The following is a 12695-nucleotide window of genomic DNA, read 5'->3' on the forward strand; positions in this document are numbered from 1 at the left end:
AAAGGCATCAAAGCACACCATATACAATACCTTGGGGTGTCAACATTTCAAAAATATACACTTTCATGGCAATAAATAAAAGTGGGGTTTACAATAGGCCCCAAACTAAAGATAGGCCTATCAGAAGAAATACTCTCACTTAATAACTAAAATCACAAGTCATAAAATTGTAACATAACCTTCCCAAAATCCTGGCAAACCTATGCATGGGGGGCATAGGTGTACTCAGGGTGCCTAGCAGAAAACAACCTGAAGTATTTTTTTGCACTAACTTACAAAAGTCTCTCCTAAATCATAGTCAAAAAGCAATGTAAGTGTAAAAATGAAAATTGAAAAAATGCCACCATACACTTTCTCCAATTTTTTTGGCTAAAACAGTTACTTCAAATGCATCAAAGCACACCATATACAATACCTTGGGGTGTCAACATTTCAAAAATATACACTTTCATGGCAATAAATAAAAGTGGGGTTTACAATAGGCCCCAAACTAAAGATAGGCCTATCAGAAGAAATACTCTCACTTAATAACTAAAATCACAAGTCAAAAAATTGTAACATAACCTTCCCAAAATCCTGGCAAACCTATGCATGGGGGGCATAGGTGTACTCAGGGTGCCTAGCAGAAAACAACCTGAAGTATTTTTTTGCACTAACTTACAACAGTCTCTCCTAAATCATAGTCAAAAAGCAATGTGTGTGTAAAAATGAAAATTGAAAAAATGCCACCATACACTTTCTCCAATTTTTTTGGCTAAAACAGTTACTTCAAATGCATCAAAGCACACCATATACAATACCTTGGGGTGTCAACATTTCAAAAATATGCACATTCATGGAAACAAATAAATTGGGGTATGTTAAAATACCCCCAAAAAGACAATAGGCAAAGAAAATATGTTAAATGTGAAAAAAAAATCACAAACGCATGTTGGACATTTGGCATTACACCCCCGAACAAGCCAAGAAACTTATGCATAGGTGGTATCACTGTACTCAGGAGATGTTAGTGAACACATATTGGGGTCTTCTTTGGCAGTAACACATAACAGGAGCTGAGAATTCATGTCTAAAGTTCAATGTGTGTGAAAAATAACACACAAAAAATGACTGCCCAATAGTTTGACAAAGACTGGTGGTTGAATTAGTGCATGGAAAGTGTTAAAATACCAGCATTTGAAATACCCTAGGGTGTCTACTTTTCAAAAATATATGGTTTGATGGGGGTAATTTACATTGCCCGGCTTCAGAAATGTCCCAAATAGGACATGGGTGCATGATGACAGATATGAAAATTCCAAGTTGAAAAACTGGAATGCGCCCCCTAAAATTAAGGCCTTTTAGCCCCCAGAGAACCCAACACACCTATACATGGGTGGTATCACTGTGCTCAGGAGATGTTGTTGAATACATATTGAGGTGTTTTCTGGCAGTAACACATAACAGGGACTGAGAATATATGCCTAAAGTACAATGTGTGTGAAAAATAACACAAAAAAATGACTACCCAAAAGTTTGACAAAGACTAGTGGTTGAAATAGTGCATGGAAAGTGTTAAAATAACAGCATTTTAAATACCCTAGGGTGTCTACTTTTCAAAAATGAAAGAATGAAAATGAGGAGAAGCGCTAAAAAAGCTAAAGGTGCTAAACAGTTTAAAAATAATTGCTATACAGACAAAATAGAAATAAATAGGATCAGTTTACTTGTTATAATTTAAAACAAACAATTACATTGATATATGTCCTAAAAAAAGGAGAAGGAAAAAACATAGATCATTTAAGAATCGGACGTCTCCGATGTATAAAAAACACACAATAAAAACTGTTGTTGCCAATATACATCTTATCTCAGTATTATGAGGGAGAAGTCAGCATCAAATCTAAAGTCCTCAGATGATTCAAAGGAGAACCAAAGCCGGGTTAGTGTAGACCCGTTTTACCTTTAGGTGTACCGTCCATGTATCAAGAGGCACCTCCGTGAGGCGTGTACGTGTCCCGTGACGTCACAAATCGGGAGGCGTCGTCTCTGTATGGGCAATCCTATTGGTCAGGATAGCTTGAAGGTGAACTATAGCGGCCGCTATAATAAAGGTGGTGAACTCCGCTCTTAGTGCAGGATCGCACGCAGGGTCACAAAATAACCAGATTTCCTCTGTAGATCTAATAATAAAAGGACCATTAGTGTGTGACTTGAGACCGGCTTCAATTTAAGTGTCTGGCCCTTCACAGTGTAGTCCTCGTTTTGTCCGTGGGTAGCTGAAGAATCCTTCACTCCAAAACAGAAGTACAGTCCTTTTAGACAAGATGTGAAGTGTAAGGCAGCTGTAACTATCATCAGCGCGTTTCTCCCTCTTACAGGGCTTTCTCAGAAATGTCCCAAATAGGACATGGGTGCATGATGACAGATATGAAAATTCCAAGTTGAAAAACTGGAATGCGCCCCCTAAAAATAAGGCCTTTTAGCCCCCAGAGAACCCAACACACCTATACATGGGTGGTATCACTGTACTCAGGAGATGTTGTTGAATACATATTGAGGTGTTTTTGGTCAGTAACATATAACAGGAACTGAGAATCCATGCCTAAAGTACAATGCGTGTGAAAAATAACACACCAAAATGACTACCCAAAAGTTTGACAAAGACTGGTGGTTGAATTAGTGCATGCAAAGTGTTAAAATACCATCATTTGAAATACCCTAGGGTGTCTACTTTTTAAAAATATATGGTTTGATGGGGGTAATTTGCATTGTCCGGCTTCAGAAATGTCCCAAATAGGACATGGGTGCATGATGACAGATGTGAAAATTCCAAGTTAAAAAACTGGAATGCGCTCCCTAAAAATAAGGCCTTTTAGCCCCCAGAGAACCCAACAGACCTATACATGGGTGGTATCACTGTACTCAGGAGATGCTGCTGAAGACATATTGGGGTGTTATTTGGCAGTAACCCTTAACATTCTCAGTAAATGTATTCTTGAATTGCTATTTTGTCAAAAAATCACCACTTTTTTTTTTTCAAACTTTGGCATAGATTGGTGGTAAAATAGTTGCATGGAAAGAGTCAAAATACCCCATGTTTAATACCTTAGGTTGTGTTCTTTTAAAAAATATATATATGTGAAGGGTTAATCAGGGATTCCTGACAGATATCAGTGTTCCAATGTAACTTTAAAAAAAAATTGGAAATAGCAAAGTGCTACTTGTACTTATTGCCCTATAACTTGCAAAAAAAGCAAAGAACATGTAAACATTGAGTATTTCTAAACTCAGGACAAAATTTAGAAACTATTTAGCATGGGAGTTTTTTGGTAGTTGTTGAAGTGTAGGAGATTTTGAGGGTCAAATTTAGAAAAAGTGTGTGTTTTTTCAATTTTTTCCTCATATTTTATAAAATTTTTTATAGTAAATTATAAGATATGATGAAAATAATGGTATCTTTAGAAAGTCCATTTAATGGTGAGAAAAACGGTATATAATATGTGTGGGTACAGTAAATGAATAAGAGGTAAATTACAGCTAAACACAAACACCGCAGAAATGTAAAAATAGCCTTGGTCCCAAACGGACAGAAAATGGAAAAGTGCTGCGGTCATTAAGGGGTTAATAAAATGGTCACAGTAAAATGGCTTTATCATGTATCCCAAGGAGCGTTACATTTTGCTCTATGTACTCATCTTTCTGCTTTTTGAACTTAGAGACTTGCTGTATTATGGTCTTTAGCTCTAATACATAAGAACAAACTATTAGAAACAAAAGCACATTTAAAGTCTGCCCAAACACTCATCAGGGATCTTAAAGGGACATTAAACTGCTGAGTACATCTGCAGTAGCAAACACCAAAAGGAGAACCACACCATCCCCAATACATCTGCAGTAGTATGGTTATTTCTCACTATGCAAGTGTTTTTTTCCCCTATTTTTGCAGCTCACTTTAAAGCCGTTCTCTTATTTTAACCCATGACAAGTGCTGGTTAGTGAAGCTCCGCATATCTTTATACAGGGCGCCGCCATCTTTGAGCTTAAATATTCTTGAACTTTGTGATAGTAGTGGTTCCTATTCACAGATCAGTGATATTGTTGTCTTCTTGACAAGCTATTGTGCACTTTAGTTTAGAGTCCTCAATATAGAGTGTCAGTTGTATCTTTTTGCAGTGGCTGCATTGCTCTTTATTATTCCTAAGGGATTTTTTTTATATGCTATATAACTTTAAAACTATGTAAAAATAATGCAGAAATGTAGCAACCTCAATGATCTGTGAAAGAACGCCTCTTCTGTCACATGATACAATAATAGGTGTGCACCAAGATGGTAACACCCAGTATAAAGATGCAGATCTTTACCAACTGGCTTCTTTAATGAGTTAAAATAAGAGAATGGATTTTAAGACAGCAGCAGGCACAGGAGCAAAACCAATAGCAAAATGATTACTAACCATGCAACTGTAGTTTTACTCTGCAGTTTAATGTTCCTTTTAAAACAAAAGGACAGGGGACTGAAATCACACTGCAAAACTTATTTACACACACCAGACAAAATAGTAATATTTCTGATAGTTTATACTTAGGTTATAAATAAGATGACTAATGCTGTGGATGTCTATGGACCTGATTCTCTAAAATTCCCCGACATGAAGTGAGGTATCACATTGGCTCTTGCAGGGCCAAACATCACTCAATTATCTAAAAAAAAAGGGGACTGAACCTTGAAGTCCCGGTAAATGGCAAGCTGCCTCCCATAGTAAGTAATGATACTTTCTTATGCAAGGTAATGTGAGAAGGAGAACACAGAACTCATAACAACATTTATTTTCTGAAGCACATACAAATCAAATTTTTGCATTCAGATCCTTTGTTAGGATCCAAATGCGTAAGTGCTATTGGACTCTTTTTTAGAGCCGGATTGATTATGGTAAAAGATCTCCACATTAAGATCTTGGCAAATCTAGATCTTAATGTAGAGATCTTGCATCAGAATCAATCGAGCTCTGAAAAGAGCCAAATAACATTTTTTTCTGCACTCAGATTCTAACAAAGAAGCCGAATGCTTCAAATGATACTTGCATTTACTTCTAGTTTCACATACAAGTCATTTTCTATCAGCTTAATATGTGCATAGCAAATTTTTATACACAATCACCAGCATGCATTCGTTGAGATGAATTAGTGAGGGTTAAATGCTTAGTGAATACAACAACAGATGTGGAAGAACTTCAGACACAACCAAAAACTCCCCTATCTAGCCTACTCACTGAGGATGTGAGACTCATTTTACATTGAAAAAAATAAAATATGACTTCAAATGTTATATTTTATTTATATTTTGAAATTATTTTTTACATTCTACTCTCCTTTACAGCCCTTAAAGGGACATAAAACAAGTTGGGATAGTGACAAAATATAATAATATGTACTTTAATTAGTTTACCTGCAAATTTATACTGCAGTGCCTCGCCATTAACCCTTTCTTTTAAGTTTCCGAATTGCACAGCTGTAACTCCCACACACAATTCCTTCTATGGCTATATATCCACCTTTGTTTGGTAGAATGCAAGACTTTAACACTTAGGGGTATATTTATCAAAGTGCGAGCGGACATGATACGATGTACGATGTAGATTTATCATTGCAGTTCACCAGAACTGCTTGTGCAATACTGCCCTCTTCAGATTTGCGGCCAATCGGCCACTAGCAGGGGGGTCAATCAACCTGATCATATGCGATCAGGTTAATTTCTGTCCGCTGCCTCAGAGCAGGTGGACAAGTTATGGAGCAGCAGTCTTTAGAACGCTGCTTCATAACTTGGAAACAAGGGGCATCAAGCTCCATTCAGATCTTGATAAATCGGCCCCTTAGTGTCTGCTGGAGCATGCCTAGAAGCAAATAAGCTGCTGTGAACTTTGTTGAAATACAATGCCTGTGTTTCTGATGCTAAACACTGATAAGGGGGGGAGTGGATCAGACTAATCCAGACAGCATGGCTATGTAACTAATTTTTTTTTATATTTGAAAATTATTTTAAAATACTTGCCAGCAATTTTTAAACAATCTTTTTTATGCAAACTATTTTTACTTAATTAGCCCTTTTAGGGTATGCACAGATCTCAACCTGTTTTATGGCACTTTAATAAGATACACAGCTAGGAAGGTAAAATTTTCCTTTAGAGTATCCCTTGAATCAAGTCCTATATCGGTTTAATATTTCCTTATTTTATTTATTATTATTATTTTATTATGATTAAAAGAAACTTTTGATATTTAATTTCTCTTTACATTGTCAAGTTAGATGTTTTTTTCTGACTTTAATGTTTAATTTTGATATTTCAGCCAAAATTAAATTGTACATGCAAATTGAGTCATCACTAATACAATACAGAAACTGTAGGCTCTCTGAGCAGGAACACAGTCCAAATGCTGGTACACAAAACATACCTAGATATGCTCCATGTGGTCTGGCACGGTAAAAGATATGATAACTTTTACTAGAAGCAATTTTGCTAAAACAAGTTCACTGCAAAATGCTTTGTTTAAATTTGAAATGCAGAGCTAAGTGTTTCAGTTTTGACTGATATATCCCTTTAATTTCAAAGAAGGGCCACTCCGTCAATAAAAAAAACAAAAAATTTAGTTCTCTGTGACAATACATTTGGTGCATTGATAGTAACAATAGAATACTCTTGCACATTATAACCAGGTAACCTAAACAAACCTGTGCTACAATTTAAGATTGAAAACTATATTGGGTTTATGTCTGAATGAGATCTGTTTGTTTATAGAAAAGTAATAATTTCTTTTCAATACTTTTTTGCTTCATTCACAGCCTCAATAAGTCTTCGAGATGTTGCCAACAAGAGTGCAACCGTAAGTTCCGCCACAGCTTCTGTTAATACATCGGGTGTAAATCCAACTCGGATGTTCCTGGTAAGAAGAAAAAGTTCATAAAAAAAAATTAAATTGAGGATATTTTCAACGAATAACTACTTATGCAACTTATAACCTCACTCTCTTCAAATCAAGTAGTAATTCATTCATGTAAATAGCGGCTTTGCACTACGTAAAACGTGTTTTTTGGAATTGTTTTTTATATCATATTTTTAAAGCTATTGTAAGTTGACCCTGTACTGAACGTGTTTTAATTCTAATAATGCGACCACACTGTACCAAATGTGTTCTATATTAGTAACACGTTTGTTACAGTGTAGCTGCAATATTAGAAGGAAACCCCTTCTGTACTCTGTAAAAGTAGTTTTCTAATACTGCAAATGCAATCTACATATCACATTTTTAAAATACAACACGTTTTGTAAAGTGTGATCGCAGGATATGCCTAGAGAAGTCTGCAGGGTGCATTTCCAGCTCTGAGAAATAGAACATCAACAATTTTCAGAGCCACATTGGGCGCCATGTACTAAGCTTCGAAGTGACCGTCCGTCAAAATTCGCTCACGATCTGCTTCTCGTATGTACCAATCTGCGATCGGGTCGAAAAACCACTATTTTCATCAGTGATCATAATTTTACGCAACTGATCGTTCCGAAGCCTTTTTCCACTTACTACATGTTCGATCGCACGTAAATTCGCTGTAATCAGAAATTATGAATGTTACAACTAATCCATCTGCTCCAACTTTCACTGTAACTTCGCGTGATTTGCTTCGCGACCATTTAGGTAGCGAATACAATAGAAAACTATAGGGCGTCTCAACCTGACGCCAGGTAGAAGTACTTAAGTGAAAGGACTAGACTACTATTGTAGCATTATTGGTTTTTGGATCACTGAATGAAGATGGAGACACTTTTACACATGTTTCTTTTCCGATTAATTCAATTACGAGGAAGAAGGGCTATACAGGCACCGGTTGACAACTTGCAAAGAAGGAGAGGTAGAAGAATCAGAGTCCCTAGAGTTTTCCTTCCACGTATGGGTTTGGAAAGCATTTCTGATCGAGAGATTATCCAGAGATTCCGTTTGGACAGAGAAGCTATTATGGAACTTTACAATGAAATAGCAGAATACCTGGAACCTATGACAGCGCGTTCACAAGCCATACCCGGACTATTAAAACTGTTGGCAGCCTTACACTTTTTTGCCACCGGTTCATTCCAAGCTGTGTCTAGCGTTATAATTGGCATCAGCCAGTCTGCTTTTTCGAGGCACCTAACCAAAGTTATTGATGCTTTGATGGTCATCTTTCCAAGGTACGTGTGCCTTCCGCTTGTCTGATGATTATGACACCTAGATCGTCACGTGGGTAAAGAACTAAACCAATCAGGTCGCAGACTGCTTCTTAACTTTGCTCTTTCGCGCTGAACAAAGCTTCAAAGTTATCAATAATCCGATTGTCCTCGACACACAATAGACGCAAAATTTTACGGCTTGGTTTTTAGTACATTCATGTAACGAAGTGCCATCCACATGGTGCGAATGCTGGCGGGTTATTTCGATACGGTCTGTGCGGAAAAAATTGACGGCTTAGTACATGGCGCCCATTACATGAAATCGGCACCTTTTTCTATCGCTATATGGTCACTTTTAAACTTTGAAAAGTATAGTTTTTATATAATAGTTATTTCTATTCATGTAGATTACGAATTATGCGCGATAGAGAGTAGTTAACGAACGCAACAAAAGTTGCGTTATTTCACCCTCTATAGCGCTGCCATTACGAGTTTTGAAACAGCCGGCTTGTGCGTGCGATATGGTTGCGTTGAGCTCCATATCGCACAAAATACAAGTGCTGCTTTGATGTACACGCTTTCCCCATAGACATCAATGGGGAGAGCGTGTTAGAAAAAAACTTAACACCTGCGATCATGGAATGAGAAGCTCCGTAACGCAGCCCCATTGATGTTTATGGGGAAAAAAAAAAGTTACGATTTAGGTAGCGAATACAATAGAAAACTATAGGGCGTCTCAACCTGACGCCAGGTAGAAGTACTTAAGTGAAAGGACTAGACTACTATTGTAGCATTATTGGTTTTTGGATCACTGAATGAAGATGGAGACACTTTTACACATGTTTCTTTTCCGATTAATTCAATTACGAGGAAGAAGGGCTATACAGGCACCGGTTGACAACTTGCAAAGAAGGAGAGGTAGAAGAATCAGAGTCCCTAGAGTTTTCCTTCCACGTATGGGTTTGGAAAGCATTTCTGATCGAGAGATTATCCAGAGATTCCGTTTGGACAGAGAAGCTATTATGGAACTTTACAATGAAATAGCAGAATACCTGGAACCTATGACAGCGCGTTCACAAGCCATACCCGGACTATTAAAACTGTTGGCAGCCTTACACTTTTTTGCCACCGGTTCATTCCAAGCTGTGTCTAGCGTTATAATTGGCATCAGCCAGTCTGCTTTTTCGAGGCACCTAACCAAAGTTATTGATGCTTTGATGGTCATCTTTCCAAGGTACGTGTGCCTTCCGCTTGTCTGACGATTATGACACCTAGATCGTCACGTGGGTAAAGAACTAAACCAATCAGGTCGCAGACTGCTTCTTAACTTTGCTCTTTCGCGCTGAACAAAGCTTCAAAGTTATCAATAATCCGATTGTCCTCGACACACAATAGACGCAAAATTTTACGGCTTGGTTTTTAGTACATTCATGTAACGAAGTGCCATCCACATGGTGCGAATGCTGGCGGGTTATTTCGATACGGTCTGTGCGGAAAAAATTGACGGCTTAGTACATGGCGCCCATTACATGAAATCGGCACCTTTTTCTATCGCTATATGGTCACTTTTAAACTTTGAAAAGTATAGTTTTTATATAATAGTTATTTCTATTCATGTAGATTACGAATTATGCGCGATAGAGAGTAGTTAACGAACGCAACAAAAGTTGCGTTATTTCACCCTCTATAGCGCTGCCATTACGAGTTTTGAAACAGCCGGCTTGTGCGTGCGATATGGTTGCGTTGAGCTCCATATCGCACAAAATACAAGTGCTGCTTTGATGTACACGCTTTCCCCATAGACATCAATGGGGAGAGCGTGTTAGAAAAAAACTTAACACCTGCGATCATGGAATGAGAAGCTCCGTAACGCAGCCCCATTGATGTTTATGGGGAAAAAAAAAAGTTACGTTGAAACCTAACACCCAAAAATAAATCCCACGTCTAAACACCCCTAATCTGCTGCCCCCGACATCGCCGACACCTACATAAAGTTATTACCCCCTAATCTGCCGCCCGACATCGCAGCCACCAAAATAAATCTATTAACCCCTAATCTGCCGCTCCCGATATTGACGCCACTATACTAAAGCTATTAACCCCTATTTCCCTGCACCCAAACATCGCCCACACTATAATAAATCTATAAACCCCTATTCCGCCGCACTCAACATCGCCGCCACTAAATTAAGTTATTAACCCCTAAACCTCTGGCATCCCACATCACTACCACTAAATAAACCTATTAACCCCTAAACCGCCAGCCCCCCACATCGCAACAACCTAAATTAAACTATATTAACCCCTAAACCTAGCCGTAACCCTAACCGTAACCCTAAACCTAACACCCCCTAACTTTAACATAATTAAAATACAGCTAAATTAAAGTTACAATTATTCACTAAATAATACCTATTTAAAACTAAATACAAACTCACCTGTGAAATAAAACCTAAGCTAGCTACAATATAACTAATAGTTATATTGTAGCTAGCTTAGGTTTTATTTTTATTTCACAGGGTATATATTTATTTTAAAGAGGTAGACTAGTTAGTAAAATAGTTATTAACTATTTACTAACTACCTAGTTAAAATAAACACAAACTTACCTGTGAAATAAAACCTAAGCTGCCTTACACTAAAACCTACCATTACAAAAATAATAACCTACCATTACAAAAAAAATAAAACACTAAAATTACAAAAAATAAAAGAAACTACCATTACAAAAAATAACAAATGAAATTATCCAAAACAATAAAATTTATTCCTATTCTAATACCCTGTTTAAAAAAAAAAAAACACCCCAAAATGAAAAAAACAACCTAATCTATAATAAACTACAAAGGGCCCTTAAAAGGGCCTTTTGTAGGCCCTTAAAAGGACCTTTTGTAGGGCATTGCCCTAAAGTTAACAGCTCTTTTGCTAAAAAAGAAAATCAAACACCCCCTAACAGTAAACACCCTAAAACAAAAAAATTACACAAAATAACAAACAAATTATCCAAAATAATAACAATTATTCCTATTCTAATACCCATTTTTTTTTAAAAAAACACCCCAAAATAAAATAAACCTAATCTTTAATAAACTACCAATAGCCCTTAAAGGGGCCTTTTGTAGGGCATTGCCCTAAAGAAATCAGATATTTTTCTAAACAAAAATACAAATACCCACTAACATTACAAACCCCCACCCCTCCAAACCCACAAAATAAAAAAAACTATCTAAAAAACCTAATCTACCCATTGCCCTGAAAAGGACATTTGTATGGGCATTGCCCTGAAAAGGGCATTTGTATGGTCATTGCCCTTAAAAGGGCATTCAGCTCTTTTTCTTGCCCTTAAAAGGGCATTTAGCTCTTTTAAGAAATGCCCAAACCCTAATCTAAAAAAAAAAAAAAACGCACCCCAAAAAGCCTTAAAAAAAACCTAACACTAACCCATCTTAAGGTACTCACAGTTGCTAAAGTCCCGCTTGAACGATCTTCATCCTGGCGGCTCCATCGTCATACATGCGGCTCCATATTCATCCATCATGGGACCGGCATCTTCTTCATCCCTGTGGAGGCGTTGATGCACGGAAGCGAAGGTCCAAGGTGGAGGTCCAAGGCGGAGGTCCATCAATCTGACGTGGAGATCCTCTTCATGTGATCGTCCGCCGCACACTGAGGATTCAAATGCAAGGTACCCCTTTTATACTGGGGGTGCCATTGCATTCCTTTTGGCTGAAAAATTTAAATCAGCCAATAGGAATTAGGGCTGCTAAAATCCTATTGGCTGTTCAAATCAGCCAATAGGATTTAAGCAGCTGTCATTCCTATTGGCTAATTCAAATCATTAATAACTATTTACTAACTAGTCTACCTAGTTAAAATAAATAAAAACTTACCAGTGAAATAAAAATAAAACCTAAGCTAGCTACAATATAACTATTAGTTATATTGTAGCTAGCTTAGGTTTTATTTCACAGGTAAGTATGTATTTAGTTTTAAATAGGTATTATTTAGTTAATAATTGTAACTTTAATTTAACTCTATTTTAATTATGTTAAAGTAAGGGGGTGTTAGGTTTAGGGTTACGGTTAGGTTTAGGAGTTAATATAGTTTAATTTAGGTTGTTGCAATGTGGGGAGCTGGCGGTTTAGGGGCTAATAGGTTTATTTAGTGGTAGTGATGTGGGAGGCCAGAGGTTTAGGGGTTAATAACTTTATTTAGTGGCATCGATGTCGGGGAGCAGCGGAATAGGGGTTAATAGATTTATTATAGTGTGGGCAATGTTGGGGTGCGGGGGAATAGGGGTTAATAACTTTAGTATAGTATGGGTGATGTCGGGGAGCGGGGGAATAGGGTTTAATAAATTTTATTAGTGGCGGCGATGTTGGGAGCGGCAAATTAGGGGTTAATAGGCTTAATATAGTGTTTGCGATGCGGGAGGATCAGTTTTGTTGCGTAAAACTCATAACTACTGGTCTCAGATGGCGGTACGGATTTTAACATAATTGAATCTTCTCCCTTGCA

General features: G+C 37.4%; 1 protein-coding gene across 1 annotated transcript in view; it reads right to left on the reverse strand.

Annotated features, from left to right (window-relative positions):
• The window catches only part of LOC128649448 (glyoxylate reductase/hydroxypyruvate reductase), a 61553-nt gene that overhangs the window by 18505 nt on the left and 30353 nt on the right, over positions 1-12695 (reverse strand). Inside the window, exon 4 of the mRNA XM_053702720.1 lies at positions 6802-6918. Coding sequence (XP_053558695.1) covers positions 6802-6918 — 117 coding nt within the window. The remainder of the gene's footprint in view (positions 1-6801; positions 6919-12695) is intronic.

The sequence above is a fragment of the Bombina bombina genome, chromosome 2 (assembly GCF_027579735.1).
Source record: "Bombina bombina isolate aBomBom1 chromosome 2, aBomBom1.pri, whole genome shotgun sequence".
Lineage (NCBI taxonomy): Eukaryota > Metazoa > Chordata > Amphibia > Anura > Bombinatoridae > Bombina > Bombina bombina.